Here is a 19,571-nt window from a genome sequence, read left to right on the forward strand (position 1 = left end):
TACTAAAATCTCCTCTACATCATTTCCAGTTAGTGTCTAGCCTCCATCATTTGGAGAAGATTTGTCTTAAACTTAACTAAACTTTGTAGATTCATATTGCCCTTATAGGGAACAAAACAGAGAAATCCCCTATAACTTTCACCCAGTTTCCATCAATGGTAACATCCTGAAAACCATAAGCATGAAATCAAAACTAGAATATTGACATTTATATGGCCAAGATACAGAACATTTCTATCACCATAGAAATTCCTCAGGTTTCCCTTTTATAGCCACATCCACTTCCCTCCCACCCCTGCACCCCACTTTACCCCTGGCAACCCACTAAGCTGCTCTCCATTTCTGCAATTTTATTATTTCAAGAATGTTATTAATGGAATCACACAGTATGTAACTTTCGGGGATTGACTGTTTTTACTCAGAATCATTCACTGGAGATCTATCTGATTTTAGTTAGGTTGTTTTAGGTACCAGTAGTTCCTTTTTTTCTGTTCTAAAGATATATATTTTTTAATTGTGGTAAAAAACACATAGCTTAGGGCTTCCCTGGTGGCGCAGTGGTTGAGAGTCCGCCTGCTGATGCAGGGGACACGGATTCGTGCCCCGGTCCGGGAAGATCCCACATGCCGCGGAGCGGCTAGGCCCCTGAGCCATGGCCGCTGAGCCTGCGCGTCCAGAGCCTGTGCTCCGCAACGAGAGAGGCCACAACAGTGAGAGGCCCGCATACCGCAAAAAAAAAAAAAAAAACAAAAAACCACATAGCTTAAAATATACCATCTTAACCATTTTTCAGTATAAAGTGCAGTAGTGGTAACTACATACATATTCTTGTATAGCAGATCTCTAGAAATGTTTTGTCTTGGAAAACAGAAACTCTCCACCCACCGAACTACTCCACTTTCCCTCCTCCCTCCAGCCCTTGGCAACCACCATTCTATTTTCTGTTTCTAAGAGTGACTACTTTAGACACCTCACAGAAGTGGAATCATGCAGTATTTGTCTTTCTGTGACTGGCTTCTTTCACTTAGCATAATGTCCTCAAGGTTCTGGGACAGGATTTTTTTTTTAAAGGCTGAATAATATCCATTATCTGAATAATCTACATTTTCTTTATCCATTTATCTGTCAGTGGACATTTAGGTTACTGCCACCTCTCAGCTATTTATTGTAAACAATGCTGCAGTGAACACGAGTATGCAAATATTTCTCTGAGAGCCTGATTTTTATTCTTTTGGATATATACCCAGAGGTGGGATTGCTGGATCATACAGTAGTTCTATTTTTAATTTTTTGAGTGATCTCCATAGTGTTTTCCATAGTGCTGTACCATTTTACATTCCCACCAACAGTGCACAGGGTTTCAGTTTTTCCATCCTCATCAACACTTGTTATTTTCTGGTTTTTTGTTTTGTTTTGGTTTTTGGTAGCATCTATCCTAATGGGTGTAAGGTGATATGTCTCATGGCTTTGATTTGTGTTTCCCTGATGAATAGTGATGTTGACCATCTTTTCACATGGTTGTTGGCCATTGTGTATCTTTTTGGAGAAACGTCAGTTCAAGTCCTTTGCCCATTTAAAAAACCTGGTTATTTGGGGGGTTTTTTGTTGTGGAGTTGTAGGAATTCTTTATATATTCTGGACATTAACTTCTTAACAGATACATGGTTTGCAAGTATTTTCTCCCATTCTGTAGATTGCCTTTTCACTGTTGATTGTTTCCTTTGTTATGTAGAAGCTTTTTAGTTTAATGTAGTCCCACTTGATTTTGATCCCTGTGCTTTTGCTGTCATATTCAAGAAATCATTGCCAAGACTAATGCCATGAAGCTTTTCCCTGTTTTCTTCTAGGAGTTTTATGGTCTCAGGTCTTACAATAAGTCTTCAATTCATTTTTAGTTGATTTTTGTATATGGTGAGATAAAGGTCCAATTTCATTCTTTTGTACACAGATACCCAGCTTTCTCAATACCACTTAATGAAGAGAATATCCTTTCTGCATTGTGTATCCTTAGGACCCTCATCAAAGATCATTTGACCTTATATGCCAGGGTTTATTTCTGGGCTGCATATTCTGTTCCTTCAGTCTATATGTCTGTATTTATGCAAGTGCCATACTGTTTTGGTTACTGTAGTTTTGCAGTATGGTCTCCTCTCCATCCCACCCCCCCACACCTGTTTGTTTGTTTTGGCCCTGCCATGCCGCCTGTGGGATCTTACTTCCCTGACCAGGGATCAAACCCATGCCCCCTGCATTGGAAGTGTGGAATCTTAACCACTGGACTGCCAGGAAAGTCCCCTCCACTATGTTTTGACGTCAGGAAGTGTGATACCTCTGGTCTTGTTTTTCTTCTTTAATATTTCTTTGGCTATTTGGGGTTCTTTGAGATACCATGTGAATATTAGGATTTTTTTTTCTGTTTCTGCAAAAAATGCTCTTGGGATTTTGATAGGGATTGCATTGAATCTGTACATCACTTTGAGTAGTATTCACATTTTTAGCAATATTAATTCTTCTAATCCATGAAAATGGATATATCTCCATTTATTTTTGTCTTCTTCAACTTTTTTTTATTATGTTTCATAGTTTTCAGAACAAGTCTTTTGCCTCCTTGGCTAAGTTTATTCCCAAGTATTGTATTCTTTTGTTGCTATTTTAAATAGGATTGTTTTCTTAATTTTCCTTTTGGATCATTCTTTGTTAGTATATAGAAACACAATTGATTTTTGTGTATCGATTTTGTGTCCTGCAACTTCGCTGAATTCCTTTATTAGTTTTAACAATTCTTTTTTTTTTTTTTTTTGGCCACACCCTGTGGCATGCGGGATCTTAGTTCCTTGACCAGGGATCAAACCTGTGCCCCTGCAGTGGAAGCGTGGTGTCCTAACCACTGGACCACCAGGGAAGTCCTAGTTTTAACAATTCTTTTCATGTATGGAAGCTTTAGGGTTTTCCACATATAAGATCATGTCATCTGTGAACAAAGATAATTTTACTTCTTGCTTTCCAATTTGGATGACTTTTATTTCCTTTTCTTGCCTAGTTGCTCTGGTCAGGACTTCTAGTACTATGTTGAATGGAAGTGGTGAGAGTGGTCATCCTTGTCTGGTTCCTGATCTTAGAGTAAAAACTTACTTTTTCAATATTATGATGTTAGATGTAAGCTTGTCATACATGGCCTTTATTATGTTGAAGTAATTTTCTTCTATTCCTAGTTTTTTTAGTGTTTTTATCATGAAAGTGTATTGAATTTTGTCAAATGCTTTTTCTGCATCAATTGAAATGATGATGTGGTTTTTGTCTTCTAATCTGCATTCTGTTAATATAGTGTATTAATTACATTGACTGATTTTTATATGTTGAGCCATCTTTGCATTTCAGAAGCAAATCCCACTTACTCATAGTGTATAATCATTTTAACGTGTTGTTGAATTCAGTTTGCTGAGGATTTTTGCATCAATATTCATCAGGGATATTGGTCTGTAGTTTTCTTTTCCTGTAGTATCTTTGTCTGGTTCTGCTATCAGGGTATTGCTGGCCTCACAGAATGAATTTGTAAGTGTTCCCTCCTCTTCAGTTATTTTGGGAAGACTTTGAGAAGGATTGGTGTTAATTTTTCTTTGAATAGTTGGTAGAATTCTCCAGTGAAGCCATCTGGTACTGGGCTTTTTAGTTGTTATATATATATATTTAAAGACCTTTTATGACTTTTTTAAAAAAAATTCATTTAACTTATTTTTGGCTGCGTTGGGTCTTCGTTGCTGTGTGCGGGCTTTCTCTAGTTGTGGTGAGCAGGGGATACTCTTCGTTTCGGTGCATGGGCTTCTCATTGTGGTGGCTTCTCTTGTTGCAGAGCATGGGCGTGGGCTTTAGAGCGCAGGCTCAGTAGTTGTGGCACACGGGCTTAGCTGCTCCGCAGCATGCGGGATCTTCCTGGACCAGGGCTCAAACCCGTGTCCCCTGCATTGGCAGGCGGATTCTTAACCACTGCGCCACCAGGGAAGCCCTGTTGGGAGATTTTCGATTACTGATTCAATCATGTTATTTATTATAGGTCTGTTCACATATTTTTTTTCTTTCATGATTCAGTCTTGGTAGGAATTTATCTATTTCTTCTAGGCTATCCAGTTTGTTGGTATATAATTGTTCATAATAGTCTTTTATGATCTTTTTTATTTCTGTCACAGGCATGGTAGTGTCTCCTCTTTCATTTCTGATTTTTTGTTATTTCAGTCTTCTCTCCTTTTTTTTTCTTAGTCTAGCTAAGGGTTTGTCAATTTTGTTGATCTTTTCAAAAAACCAGACTCTTAATTTTGTTCCAGTTTTCCTCTTTTCTATTTTATGTCTGCTGTAGTCTTTATTATTTCCTTCCTTCTACTAACGTTATTTATTTATTTAAATTTATTTTATTTTATTATTTGGCTGCGTTGGGTCTTCATTGCTGTGCGTGGGCTTTTCTCTAGTTGTGGCAAGCGGGGGCTACTCTTTGTTGTAGTGCACGGGCTTCTCATTGCGGTGACTTCTCTTGTTGTGGAGCACGGGCTCCAGGTGCACAGGCCTCAGTAGTTGTGGCACGCGGGCTCAGTGGTTGTGGCTCGTGGGCTCTAGAGCGCAGGCTCAGTAGTTGTGGCACATGGACTTAGTTGCTCCACAGCATGTGGGATCTTCCCGGAGCAGGGCTCGAACCCGTGTCCCCTGCATTGGCAGGCAGATTCTTAACCACTGTGCCACCAGGGAAGTCCCCTTCTGCTAATTTTAGTTCTTCTTTTTCTTGTTCCTTGAGGTGTAAAGTTTGCTTATTTGAGATCTTTCTTCTTTTTAAATTAGGCATTACTGCTACTATAATGTTTTCTCAGCTTTTGCTATGTCCTGTAAGTTTTGATAAATTCTTTTTTCATTTTCATTTGTCTCAAAATATTTTCTAATTTCCTTGTTCATGAGTGGGTTGTTTAATTTCTGCATGTTTGTGAACTTTCCAGTTTTCCTTTTGCTGTTGATTTCTAGTTTCATTCCATTGTGGTCAGAAAAGATACTTGGTGATTTCAGTCTTCTTAAATTTGTGAAGACTTTTTTGTGGCCTAACCTGTGATCTGTCTTGGAGAATGCTCTGTGTGCACCTGAGAGGAACGTATATTCTGCTGTTGTTGGGTATAGTGTTCTGTATGTGTTAGGTACAGCTGGTCTATAGTGTGGTTCAGGTCCTCAGTTTGCTTATAAATCTTCTGTCTGGTTGTTCTATCCTTTTTTGTTCCTTTTTATTCCATGGTATGGATATACCACAGTTTGTTTAACCATTCACCCATTGAAGGACATCTGGGTTGTGTCTTATTTTTGGCTATTATGGATAAAGTGGCTGTAAAGATTTGTGAACATGTTTTTGTGTAACCATAAATTTTCATCTCTGGGACAAATGACCAGGAGTACAATTGCTGGGTCATAAGGTAGTTACATGTTTTATTTTACAGAAACTACCGAACAGTTTTGCAGGATATCTCTACCATTTTACATTCCTACTTACAATGTTTGATCTAGTTTCTCCGTATCCTCTCCAGCATTTGGTGTTGCCACTATTTTTTATTCTAGCCATTCTCATAGGTGTGTAGTAATGTATCATGTGGTTTTAATTTGCACTTGCCTTGTGGGTAATGATGTTGAACATCTTTTCATGAGCTTATTTGCCATCAACATATCCTCTAGTCCTTTTCTGGATATCTGGGCTCAGATCACCTCCTGCCTCTCAGCCTCGGCTGTTTTTTCAGAAGCCTCCACCCTCTAGGGAAGAGAGATAGAGTACCCAGTGGAGCCAAAGAACAAATATCAAATGGTGGTGCAATTTATCAATACAGAAGGAAAGGTTTGTATGTAAAGAAGTTCTAATTTGTGAGAAATAAAGCCACATGCTCTCCAGTCCACCAGGCTGTCTCCCAGGTTCAAGAATGCAGGCGATGGCTACAAACAGTTTTCTCAGCAAATCTAACCACTTTATCTTTAGGGGTAAAGACAATTTTACAAGTGCAAATGAATTATTCCAATTATGTTTACTCACTCATTTTGCATCCGCTCATTGTATAACTAGCTCACATGTCATTTTAAAAAGAAAACTGAGGGACTTCCCTGTCAGTCCAGTGGTTAGGACTCAGCACTTTCACTGCCATGGGCCCAGGTTCAATCCCTGGTAGGGGAACTAAGATCCCGCAAGCCACGCAGTATGGCCAAAATTAAAAATAAAATTAAATTTAAAAACAAAGAAAGAAAACTGAGATATAGGTTTTCCCTGGGTAATTCTCCCCAAGTTACTTCTTCCTCTCCTCTCTTTTTCTTTTTCCTGTCAGCCTCCTGGGGCACTTGAAGTACTCAGGTTCCCAGCTGGAAGCAGGGTCAATAACAGCAATGAAGCTCACAGAATGAACATGCTCTGCTGCTCTCAGGGAAGGTCAAAATTTAAGTAGAAGAGACTTATCAGCTGGTCACTTGCAACAGGCTGCAGTGGGGGGAAGGGAAGCCACCACCCCTGTATGTCCACAGCTGCTGGTCCCTGCTCTTGTCTCTCTGCAGCCCACCCTCAGGGGACTGTGGGAGCCTCCCATCCCCAGGTCAGGTGATGGGCCACCATGAGGCGTGGTTTCAACCAAGGCGGAGATAGAAGTCCAGTCTCCCCACTCTACTGTGTTGACACTGGAGGTTACTGGAGGCTGCTCATTATTGCTGGAGTGGGAGCTCTGGCTACCCACATGGCCTCCACAGACTCACTGCAGTTGAGTGGTGGCCTTGTCACTGCTGGGTGGGGGTGACATACGGGCTCCCTACTGGAGCCTGGAGTGTATGACCACTGTCATTCCTTGGGTCCCAAGGTCTCTGGCGGGTCTGCCTTCTTCTGTCCCCCTTTCAGAGTCTTTTTTTTTTTTAATATAAATTTTATTTGTTTATTTATTTATTTATGGCTGCGTTGGGTCTTTTGTTGCTGCGCATGGGCTTTCTCTAGTTGCGGCAAACAGGGGCCACTCTTCATTGTGGTGCATGGGCTTCTCATTGTGGTGGCTTCTCTTGTTGCGGAGCACAGGCTCTACGTGCATGGGCTTCAGTAGTTGTGGCATGTGGGCTCAGTAGTTGTGGCTCGCGGGCTCTAGAGCGGAGGCTCAGTAGCTGTGGCGCACAGGCTTAAGTTGCTCCATGGCATGTGGGATCTTCCCGGACCAGGGCTCGAACCCGTGTCCCCTGCATTGGCAGGCGGATTCTTAACCACTGCTCCACCAGTGAAGTCCCCCGAGTCTTCTTGTGTTCATCTTATATAGAATGTCCAGGGTTTTTAGTTGTACTTAGTGGGAGGAATAGGGAAACTTATGTCTACTCCATCTTCCCAGATGGCAAAACGATTTTTATGAAGAGAATGTCTTCTCCTGTCTGGATGCATCTTATAATTCAAATAATCCCTCTTTGCGTCCCAAACTTTGTCACACACACAGGCAGTTTTAGTGCAGAACCAAAGCTGACTTAGTATGTGAGAAAATGATGCCATTAAGGTTTTATCAGCAGTGGGAATTGTTTTCTTATGGCTTCCTTGTTTTAGCTGAGATTTATATACAGATTATTAAGTTGCTTCCATGGGTGATGGCTCAAGTTTAAAAAGAAAAAAATTAAAGAGTCTCTTATGTCCCCACTCTGGTCACTTCACCGTTTTGATGGAGTAGATGCTCATCCCAGGGCTGCTGTTCCAAAACCATGGGTGGGCTTTTCCTCTGTTCTCCTCGACCTTCTTACCTTCACCCCAGCTGCTCTTTTGCCTGGAACAGGCCTTTGTGTCACATAAGGTCTGCAGGCTCAGCTTCTGAAATCCTCTTCTTGCAAACGAGCTCAAGCGGAGTTTTCTTCTCACGTTCTAAAGACCACCAGCCTTAAACACCCAGCTACGTCAGCCACCTCGTCAGGCAGAGCGCCACCTGGCTGTGAGATCCCTGGGGAGACAGGCCCTGTGGTCAGGGCCTAAAAGACTGAAAGAAAACATTTAGGGAACTGGTGTACATTCAGCACCAAGTCTGACTCAGGGAGAAACAAGAAGCAGGAAACATGAAGAGTGTAATGGATAGTTGCTCCAAAGGAGTTGAATTTGATTAAAATCTTGTATTTTGTTATTAAAATTGTAAAGACTGGGTTTAGAAGGCTGTGCTTATTCTTAGTGACCCACTCTCAGAAGTTTTTCTCCTGGTGACTCAGTCATGTAGCTCATTTTTTGAGAGCTTATCACTATAGAATTCTTCCTTTCAATGCTGTTACTATATATAAAAAGTGAGAATGCTTTTTTTGGGGGTTCCATTTCTCATGCATGTTTTTGTCCTAGAATTTTTTTTTTAATATATTGTGATGTCATTTGTCTGCATCTGATAGTCTAACATCTAAGACTTGGGTCTTAGGATATTATCTTTGAATTAAGCAGATCAATGCTTCCAGTAAGGCGATGGGTATTGAAAGTGCTTTATAAATTGTCAAGTGGTAGAAAGATATTATCATTATTTGAGAATAAATAGTAAGCTGTTTTCTTTTCATTAATCATGGAAATACTTTCCAAGACCATTTGCTGGAAGAATACGTGATGACCTTGTAGTTCGGCTTCTGTCATTTTTAGCAGTCCCTTGGTGGCTTCCAGACATAACAACATACACCAAAGAAGGGGAAAAATTCTCCCCAAGAACATTCCACGGTCTGATCTTGATTTTAAAATAGTTCTAAGTGTAATAGAAAAAAATATTTGTCAAAATAACACAATACATTTATTATAGGGCAAGCTCAGAACTCAAGACGCAAAGAAAGAGTCCAGCATGTGTCTCAGACAACAGGGCTAAAAAGGTGGGCCACAGGAAGACTGTGGCCCCCGGTTACAACCGCTCCTCAGGGCGGCCCATCACCTGCCTGGGGGACGGAGGGAAAGAGACACGGACAGAGACCAGCAGCTGTGGACAGGCAGGGGTGGTGGCTTCCCTCCCCCGCCCCCCCACCGTGGCCTGCACAAGTGACCAGCTGATGAATCTCTCTACTTGCATTTTGACCTTCCCTGAGAGCAGCAGAACAGATGTCACTCTTTGAGGGTTTTGTCCTCTATTGTGAGAACCTGGTTGTAGTCAAAGGGAAAACCTAGAGCTTCACTGATGCGAGTGACCCTGCTTCCAGCCGGGGCCTTGAGTCACATTTAAAATGGAATGTTAACTGATTATGCAATGGGTGGGTGATGAACTGCACCACCATCTGGTATTTCCTCTCTGGCTCTACTGGGCGCACTGCCCTTCTTCCCTAGCGGGTGGAGGCTTCTGAAAAAGCAGCTGAGGCTGAGACGCAGGAGGTGATCTGGGCCCAGGAGGCTGGACTGCCCATGTCCCTGGCACAGCCCTGGGGGATTCCCTGCAACCCCACAGGAGCAGGGAGAGGGTGCAGTGAGGAGGAGAAAGGCACTTAACCCACTTCTCTAACACCTACCATGCTCCAGCCCTGTGCCGGGCACTGACACAAGGCAGGAACACAGTGGTGAACAAGGCAGGCCATGGCCCTGCCCTCGTGGGGCTTACTTTCCAGGGGAAGACAGACCATAAAGAAACAAGTATAACTGATGGTGAGTGAGAAACAACATGGAGAAACAGGCAGCAGAGCAAGGGGAGAAGTGACAGGGATGGAGTGGACTGTTTTAAGCTGAGGGTCCGGGACCCTCTCTGAGGAGGGACATCTGAGCAGAGACCTGAGTGAAGTGTGGGAGCTACGGGGCTCTCTGTGGAGGGAGCGTTCCAGGCAGAGGGAGCAGGATGTGCAAAGGCCCTGAGGCTGGTGTGTGCTAGAAGCCCCATGAAGGCTGGTCTCACTGGAGCGAGCAAGGGGTGCCAGGCGATATGTTTGGAGAGGGGAGCAGAGCCACATCTTGTAGGGCCTTTCTACTTTTTGTAATGAATATTTACTCCAAAGGAGATGAATTTGGTTAAGCTTGTGTCTTGTTACTAAAACTGTGAATATTTGGTTCTGAGTCAGATGGGAACACTTGCAGCCACATCCCCACACAGTCTGATTCTTGTGTTTCAAATACCACCCTGGCCTCTGGTCAGAAAAGTAAGGCAGTCCTGGGGGCTGAGAGTGGCGGCAGAGGAACAAGTTGCGAAGCTGGTCAGCCGTGCTGTTAACAGATGGCGTGGCTGGGACAGGGGAGGAGGGGGTGGTGCAAAGGGGTGGGACTCAGGACAGACGTCACAGGTAAAGCTGACTGGAGTTTACCTCCTTTCACTCTCCTCGTTCCCCGAAACCAGGCAGCAGAGGTGTCTCCCCTGGAAAATGGGCCCTGGGGGAAAGAGGCCGCCAGCTCTACCCGTCTCACCCTGTCGTGCGGAGCCCAGAAGGACAGGGGGAGGCGTGGGCGGCAAGGCCTGGCTTGCCCCATCCCTGGGCCCGAGCGGAGGCCTCTGCCCCTCGCTCAGCGGAACAGCACGTCACTGTTTACAAAGTACTTAACTCGGGAGTGTCATACTGAGTGAAGTAAGTCAGATAAGGACAAATATGTGATACCGCTTATGTGTGGAATCTAAAAAATGGTACAAAGGAACTTATTTACAAAACAGAAACAGAGTTGCAGATTTAGAAAACAGACTTATGGTTACCGGGGTTAAGGGGGGGCGGAGGTAGAGGGATAAACTGGGAGATTGGGATTGACATATACACACTACTATATATAAATAGATAACTAATAAGGACCCTGTGTATAGCACAGGGAACTCTCCTCAACACTCTGTAATGGCCTATTTGGGAAAAGAATCTAAAAAAGAATGGATGTAGGCATATGTATAACTGATTCACTTTGCTGTACACCTGAAACTAACACAACATTGTAAATCAACTAGACTCCAATAAAAAAAACAAGAAAACAGAAAACAAAGTTCTTGCCTTTCTCATCCTTGCCAACAACGGTGTGAACTGAGCAGGGCAGACACTGTTACTTCTGTGTGGTAGGTGAAGAGACCAGAGCTCCTTGCTGTGAGAATTAGGAGAGTTTATGGAGACAGAGAGAGCCTTTTGATGTCATCAGCAATAAAGAACACTGATTTCTGCTCTGGGGAAAGTATGTGGCCCGTACTAAGGGGACCCAGCTGAGTTCTTAGTGCTTGGATTGTGGTTGACATTTTCCCTCTTATAAAATTTCTTTCGACATCATGTTGTTTATGTAATTTTGAAAGAAGCACGGCATTCCCATTCCATGGGATGAGGCTAAAAAGTAATTGAATCACTGAAACTATCTAGAAAACTAGCCTCTTATTGTCTGGAAGCAGCAGCCAGCTCTGCCTACAGACACCTCACAGTATCGGCAGGAGGTCTATGGCTGCATTAAAGAAGGCTTCGTCCATTGGGATCATTTCTCTCCACCCTTTGATTCATGGGTGCCTTCTCTTGGAAGGGGGTGCCTGGTGAATTTTTTTCTCCTAACTTCTGACATGTCCTAATGAACTTGCAAACATTCTTCACAGCTTAGACCATTCTCAGCTTCCAAGCGGACTCGTCATTGACAAAGAATCTGAAGTTTACAAGATGCTTCAGGAGAAACAAGAGTTAAATGAGCCTCCGAAACAGTCCACTTCATTCCTGGTTTTGCAGGAAATCCTGGAGTCTGAGGAGAAAGGTAATCAGTCGTGTGTGTGTGTGTGTGTGTGTGTGTGTGTGTGTGTGTGTGTGTGTGTGGTCAGAGGCTCTTGTTCAAGACCTGGGCAGAGGAGCAGTCATTGCTGAAACACAGATGAACACAGCCCTGAAGAGGTGGAAAGAGCACAGTGTGCTTTGCGCATGGGGAGGCTGAGGACGTGGGGAGCTTGACTGTTGTGGGATTCTGTCGTCTGTCCCTTGGCCACTGGTTTGGTTTGAGCCCACACACCATGTTTCTGTGGTGGTTGGCACCTGTGAGTGGGTGAAGGCCATGGGATATGAATGACAAGCAGAATGAAATGAATCAGCAGCAGTGAAGCCAGGCTCTGAGCTTTACTTTGGGGCCACATGCCTGTTCTTGCTCTAGGGAGGATGGCTTCCTGAGAACCGGAGGGCCCCCAGTTTGGCCACATCCCCCCCACCGAGTGACCTTAGGCAAGTCTCTGAACCTTTCCAGGCTTGTTTGCTCATATGCCAATCAGGGATGAAAACCCTTTCCTCTAAGACTGGTGTGTTGATCAAATGTTATAAATTACACAAAACACCTGTCACTGTGACCGGCACACAGTAGGTGCTTCGTAACTGTTATGATGTTTGAGACCTCATCAAGAGGCTCCACGCCAGCCTTAGCTTGTCCACACGTGAGCTCCAGTGCCCGAGGCGCCCAGGGCCACACATGTGGCTCTGCTGGTCTCAGGAGACAGGCTTTGCCCTCTACACATCATACGCTACTCACGATAATTTTCAAGTGGGTGGCAGCAAAGCTGTCTCAACAGCTTTGTAACAACGACAAGGAGAAATTTCTGGCAGATGGGTGTGTTGCACAAGAGATGTTTTTTTCCCCTTCTCACGAAGGTGACCTGTGAGCGACAGCTCTCGGGCTTGCCCACCTCGCAGGTGGTCATTCACAAGTGCCTCTGATTCTCGCCATCAGCCTAACTACCAGTGAGTTCTGGAGAGTTGGGTTTTGCAGCCCTTCCTGGTCTCAGCGAGGCCCAGCCCTCCATAGTCTGCACTGTCCCTTTCCACGAGGCTCACCGGAGCCCTGCCTTCTCTTGCTCTCTTCTTCTTCCCAGTGTGCCTGCCTGTGAGGAGAGTTGGTACTTCTGGGAGGGACACTTGGTTGTTCTGTTTCAGAGACCCGCTTCAGCCAGGCTCCTGAGGGGTTGGTTCTTTGCCCAGGGCGGCCAGTGAGGGTCAGAGCTGAGTGCCCTCTGGAAGAGTCACCTTCCGCCTGGAAGCCCCCAGCTGCAGAGTTGGCTTCCCAGGAGTCCTTCCTGAGCTGAAAGTTCCCTCCTGAACACACTCAGCACCCAAGCTTCCTCCCCATTTGGGTGGTTCTTTAGAGAAATTGGCAATTTACAAGCACAGGATATTAGGAAAATTCTTCTTTTATGCTAGAAGGATATTGTCCCTACCAGCAATTTTCCCCTTTTCTTGGAGTACCTGTGCAATTTGAAAGGAATGGGTCATATACTCTGTATTAAGTTCCAGTCTTAGCCCAACTGACAGATGACCTGGGGGCCAACCCTAGAGGATGATGGTTTTTCAAAACGTGAGAAACCACAACTATACTCTGAGTAAGTGGGTGCAAAACCCTTCAGTTAAGAGAGGAAAAGTCAGGCCATTCCAGCCCAAAGTAGAACATAGACAGACATTGCAGGGCTCACCTCACTGCATGCCCTCAGGTCACAGAGGTCACAGAGAAGGACTTGAAGCCCAGGATCACTGAGTTGCCCTGAGGTGGCAGCTCCCTGCTCTTCATGCTTCATCCCTTCCATCCTGTATTCTTACCTGCCAAGCCAGTGGCTTCCATTCTCAAGGCTACCTCATGGTTCTAGTTGGCAGCTGGTGCTCCAGCCATCATGCCTACTTCCAGGGACCAGGAAGGAAGAACAGGGAAAGGGCTAATTGGGGAATCCCCCTTTCAGATGAACCAGCTTTCTTTTTCCCAGAAGTCCCACATGACTATTCCACTTATATTTTGACTAAAATTTAGTCACATGGCCCCATCTAGTTGCAAAACAGTCTGAGAATTATAGTTTTTCTCGCCTGGGCTGGATGGCTGGATATCTCCTTGCTCCAAAGAAAATAAAAAATTTGCTAAAAAGGTAAAGGGAAATAATCTTGTGGTCTCTCCCTTATCTCTTAATATGCACTTGCATTAAATTTTCACTGAATGGAACAGCGTAAGTTCCAATCCAGACATCTACCACATGCAGAAGGCTCTCAAGTGAGGGAGCTCAAATACCTGTTTTCATTTGAGATGAAATGGTCAAAGCTCAGGGCAGTGGCTGGTGCATGGTGAAGGCACTCCGTGAGGGTTACTATCATTCGGGAAGGGCTGTGGTTCATGAAGCAGCACTGCACCACCAGCACTGGTGTCCAGGCCCTGCCCGAGACCCACCACGAGACCTCCAGCAAGTGGCTCCTCTCTCTAAGCCCTACTCTATCTGCACACATCCAGTGACGCTAATTATGGCTACTTCACGGGTAGTTTAAAGCCTTAAGGGAAACAGTGCGTGTAATGTGCCAGGCATAGTCAGTGAGGCCCCCGAGGGAGGTCTGGCTGCAGCAGGGCTTGGTGATAAATCTCCAGACTCAATGTGGGTCTTCTCAATTGGGGTGAAATTCAGCCTCTGGACTAGGAGAAAGGGTCCTGGGTTCCTCACACTTCCTCTTGCTCTGGATCAAATTCTAAAAATTGCAGGTAGAAGGAGGCTTTATTTTTTTTTCACTGTGGGGACATATACCTAACACAAAATTTACCGTCTTAACCGTTTTTAAGCATATGATTCCGTGGCACCGAGGACACTCATACTGCTGTGCTGCCATCTTCACCGTCCATCCGCAGAACTCTTCATCTTGCAAAACCGAAACTCTGCACCCATTCCTCATGGCTCCCTCTTCCCCAGCCCTTGGAAACCACCATTCTACTTTGTTTCCGTGAATTTGACTATTCCGTGTATTTCATATGAGTGGAATCATGCAGTATTTGTCCTTTTGTACCTGGCTTATTTCACTTAGCATAATGTCCTCAAGGTTCACCCATGCTGTAGCGTGTGTCGGCATTTCCCTCCTTTTTAAGGCAGAATAATATTCTGTGGTATGTATACACCACATCTTGTTTATTCATTTATCTGTCCCCAGCCATCATGGACTGAGAAACACAATGGGGACCCCAGGCTCTGAGATAAGAAAGCTGGAGGCTTGCTCAGGAAGTATCTAGGCTCATCTTGGCTGGTTCCCAGGCTTCCAGGAAAATCCTCAGACGGTCTGCAGTCAGGTCATGGAGGACCACCAGGTGCAAGGTTAAGGACCATGAATTTGATTCTATAGGTAGTGTAGTCACAGAGGGTTGTTGAGCATGGAAGTGGATAGTAAAAAGGCTATACTTTACTCCATTCATTTTCACTTTTTTTCCCAAAAGCTTTGAGATGCAAGATTCATTGGAAGGAGAGATATTTGAAAATTTTTGTAGTAGCCCACAGTCTGAAGGGAGCTATTTCTACTGTAAGCTAGTGGAGAGGGAAGGAAGAAGGGAAATTTCTTTTGCATTTGCAGTGTTGGCTGAATAGGTGAGAGAAGAAAATGGAGCCAGCAGGTGGCGCTGCAGAGCTGAACGAACTGCAGCGAGGCGGGCTTTATCTGGGATCCCAGCAGAGAGCAGTGTCACAGTCCAGGGCTTGCTGTTCTTTTTTTTTTTTTTAATTGTAGTATATATAGTTGATGTACAATATTACTAAGTTTCAGTTGATGTACAATATTACTAAGTTTTTTAATTGTAGTATATATAGTTGATGTACAATATTACTATTATATAGTTGATGTACAATATTACTAATAGTGATTTAATAGATTCTTTGTTTCAAGTTATTGTAAAATATGGCTATATTTGCTGTGCTTTACAGTATATCCTTGTAGCTTATGATTTTGTACACGATAGTTTGTACCTCTTAATCCCCTACCCTTATCTTGCCCCGCCCTTCTCTTTCCCCACTGGTAACCACTAGTTTGTTCTCCATATCTGTGAGTCCCTTTCTGTTTTGTTCTATTCATTTGTTTTTTGTTGGTTTTTTTTTGCGGTACGCGGGCCTCTCACTGTTGTGGCCTCTCCCGCCGCGGAGCACAGGCTCCGGATGCGCAGGCTCAGCGGCCATGGCTCACGGGCCCAGCCGCTCCGCTGCATGTGGGATCTTCCCGGACCGGGGCACGAAGCCGTGTCCCCTGCATCGGCAGGCGGACTCCCGACCACTGCGCCACCAGGGAAGTCCCTGTTTGTTTTATTTTTTAGATTCCACATATAAGTGATAACATAGAGCATCTGTCTTTCTCTGCCTGACTTACTTGACGAAGCATCATCCCCTCCAGGTCCATCCGTGCTGTTGCACATGGCCAGATTTCCTATGGCAGAGGGCAGCTCAGTGGCGTTAGGGCCAAGCCACACAAGTGCACTTCGTGCTTCTAACCAAACAGGGCTCACATCTGCCCACACTCCGATGGCCAAAGCAAGTCTTGTGGCCAAACCCAAAGTCGATGGGATGGGGGAGTATACTCCACCAAGAGCAAGTTTTCCTCAGCCTTAGTGCTGTTGACACTTTGGGCCAGATAAGCCCCTGTAGTGGGCTGTCCTGTGCGTTTTAGGGCACTCAGCGGCATCCCTGGCCTCTACACTAGATGCCAGCAGCACTCCCTTGCAATGGAGACAACCAAAACTAGGGAATAAGATCGCCACCAGCAGAGAAGCACTGACCTACTGGGAAGTATGGGAGGGTACGGATAACTGCAGATAAAATATACAGTCTACCACGCCTAGCCAACTCTAAATGCCCCTTATGTCACACACAGTCTCAATTTTGGGTTCAGAAGTGCCAGCCAGCATATGGGGACTCGTTTTTGAAAAGGACAAGCGAGCTAGGGCCCGCATTTATCAGCCCCAGGATTGCCCCGCATGCCTGCAGATATGCGATGACCCTCTCCTCGCCCCCTCACCTGACACAAAAAGCCATTTGTCGCTCTTATTCAGTGGTTCTCAAAGTGTGGTTCCTGGACCAGCAGCAGCAGCGCCTGAGAACTTGTTAAAAATGCAAATTCTTGGGCCCTACCTCAGGCCTGCTTAACCAGAAACTCTGGGAGTGGGCCCAGCTATCTGGGTTTTAATGAGCCTGCCAGGTGACTCTGATGCACAACAGCATTTGAGAACAGCTGTTTTAGTCTAAGGAAGTGGATTTTAACCTGGAGTATAGAACAGGATATCCTGGGGCCCCTGCACCTGGAGATGCTCCTTCAGCAGGTCTGGGGTGGAGCCTGGTCTGTGAATTTTATGAAATCTCTCCTGGTGCCCAGGATGCTCAGAGAGCATTCAGAACCATCAGTGTAGAGACATCTCCAGCTTCCTGAGCCAAAGCATGCTGGACTAAGAGAGGGACCATCATGCATTTGTCACGGCATTTCATCATCTATTTCTCGTGTATTTATTGAGCCTCTATTATTTGTCAAGCCCGTGGTAGGCTCTGTGGAGTACTGAAAAATATATGAAATAGGGTTCTGGTGCTCCAGTAATTTGCAGTCCAGACAGAGAGACGTGTAAATAGCTGACAAACCTAACAATGTTTGCTAGGCCACATCACAGTAAAAAAAAATGTGATGTGGAAACACAGCCAGCCAAATATATAGCAATAACAGTGCTTTCAGTAGCCTACCATTATTAATAGCTACCATTCCACAGGGCTCTACACAGGTGATGAACTGGGCTGTAGGCAGTTCAGCACCCAGCAACTTAGGAGCTTTGTCTTGTACACAGAAAGCTGACTGCAGGAAGGCTGCCGCTGACTCTGCCCTGTAGCGGGTGGTTTTTATCTGGCTGCTTGTAGCACTCTATGATTTTGTTCTCTTTGTAATGTGGGTTTCTTTTGGCATCTGACTACACTGCCTTTCGATTTTCAGACATTTTTATTTTTTCTATATAAAGCATTTTTAATTTTTAAGTCCCATATCAGTGTTTGCATGTATTTAATCAGCATGTAATGTAATTTGTGTTTTGAGGGCTGACCATGTGCCAGGGAGGGTTTTATGTGTCTTTTTTAATCTTTTTGTCCCACTGTGAGGGGGAAATGATCTCCTGTTTTATAGAAAAGGAAACTGCAGACCAGAGAAGTAACTTGCCCAGGATCACAGAGCAGAGTCAAGTCTGTTTGACTCCAGTGCCCATGACCTTGCTGGAACATACATATAAGTGAATCTGAAAGAGCTAAATGATACTTACGCAATTCTACACTTCCGGCCAACCCAAGTGTTTTCCTCCTTTTAGGGGATCCCAACAAGCCCTCAGGATTCAGAAGTGTTAAGGCTCCAGTCACCAAAGTGGCTGCATCGATTGGAAATGCCCAGAAGCTGCCCATATGTGACAAGTGTGGCACCGGCATTGTGTGAGTATCTGCCTTCCAGGGCATCAGAGGCCCTGCAGCTTGGGTAAACCATAAAAATGTGGAAAGTGTGGATGTTGCACATTTTGGGTGTGATGGAGAAAAAAATCCTGCCTGGAAAATGGAGCAGAGAGGCCAGGTAGGTCCTGTGTCCCAGAGCCAGGTGGTGAAAGCTTTCCTTGGCTGTAGAACCCTTAGGGTATGAACATGTAAAACCAGAAAAAGCAGGGCTGCTCTGTTGAAGTGGGAAGGACTTCCCGAAGGCTTCAAGGGTAACGTCTTTGGACCCCAGGCATGAGAAGCCCCTTTATGACTGGAGGCCAGTTAGGAGGCTCTGATCTGCCACATGGGCCCCTTGGGAGGAGGCCCTGATCTGCCACATGGGACCCTTGGGAGGAGCCCCCAAGCCTGGTGTCCCCTTCAGGTGCTTGTCACTAAAGGAGCCCCTCTCCTCCCTCCCTCCTGCAGCGGCGTGTTTGTGAAGCTGCGGGACCGTCACCGCCACCCTGAGTGTTACGTGTGCACCGACTGTGGCACGAACCTGAAACAGAAGGGCCATTTCTTTGTGGAGGATCAGATCTACTGTGAAAAGCACGCCCGGGAGCGGGTCACTCCACCCGAGGGCTACGATGTGATCACTGTGTTCCCCAAGTGAGCCGGCAGCTCAGCACCGAACGCTGGTCTCCCAACGAGCCCCTGCTGCATCTTGTCCTCTGAAAGCTCTGTCTTCTCTTATCTAGAACGTTCTCGCTTACTTTGGTTTTATCCCTGCTCGTCAGCTAACTGACTCACGCTGGCTGTGTGACGCCCGCTTTTATTATTAACGGAAGATGGTTTTGTTCAGTGTCCCCTTACCAGCATCACTGTGTCTTCTCTTCTCCTCCATTCATCTCTGCTGCAAATGGACACCAGCCAAACTTGAACCAAACCAAATTTAATATGTCTGACAATGATTTCCTTTCACCCAATAAATTAATAGACTTCAAGGCAGTGTGGTGTCTCTTTCATGTAACCATGTATCCTATTTCCTGTCTCAAGCCACACGAGATTTCTGAGGGCTCTCCTCTTGTTTGGGGGTTCCCATACCTCTGAGATTTGCAGGCCTTCTCCTCCAAGTGTGAGAAAACTGGCATCTGAAAACAGTCTTTTTTTTTTTTTTTCTGCCCCCCCATGTGGCAAATGGGACCTTAAGTTCCCTGAGCAGGGATTGAACCCGGGCCCTTGGCAGTGAGAGCTCGCAGTCCTAACCACTGGACCACCAGGCAATGCCCAACAGCCATGTTCTTACATTTCTTTGAAGATTGGTCCAAATCATCTTTCTCTGATGCTAATGTAAGATAGTTATGTTGTGATGAAATGTTTTCTTTACATCTGGCTGTTTGGGGACTTAGAGGAAATGAATGCTTTCCAAATAATAGATGGTGAGCTTTTTACCAGGCTGGTTTGCTGCCATCACAACCCCTCTCCTTTGTGAAAGGAAGCAAACTCAGG

The 19,571-nt window shown here is 45.1% G+C and overlaps 1 protein-coding gene across 1 annotated transcript in view; it reads left to right on the forward strand.

The window, feature by feature from the left end:
- PDLIM1 (PDZ and LIM domain 1) overlaps positions 1 to 19,066 on the forward strand; it is a 46,195-nt gene extending 27,129 nt beyond the window's left edge. Inside the window, exons 5-7 of the mRNA XM_082853945.1 lie at positions 11,484 to 11,635; positions 17,966 to 18,083; positions 18,549 to 19,066. Coding sequence (XP_082710071.1) covers positions 11,484 to 11,635; positions 17,966 to 18,083; positions 18,549 to 18,735 — 457 coding nt within the window. The 3' untranslated portion in view covers positions 18,736 to 19,066. The remainder of the gene's footprint in view (positions 1 to 11,483; positions 11,636 to 17,965; positions 18,084 to 18,548) is intronic.
- Positions 19,067 to 19,571: the final 505 nt, after the last annotated feature.

This window comes from Leucopleurus acutus (assembly GCF_964270905.1).
Source record: "Leucopleurus acutus genome assembly, chromosome: 14".
Lineage (NCBI taxonomy): Eukaryota > Metazoa > Chordata > Mammalia > Artiodactyla > Delphinidae > Leucopleurus > Leucopleurus acutus.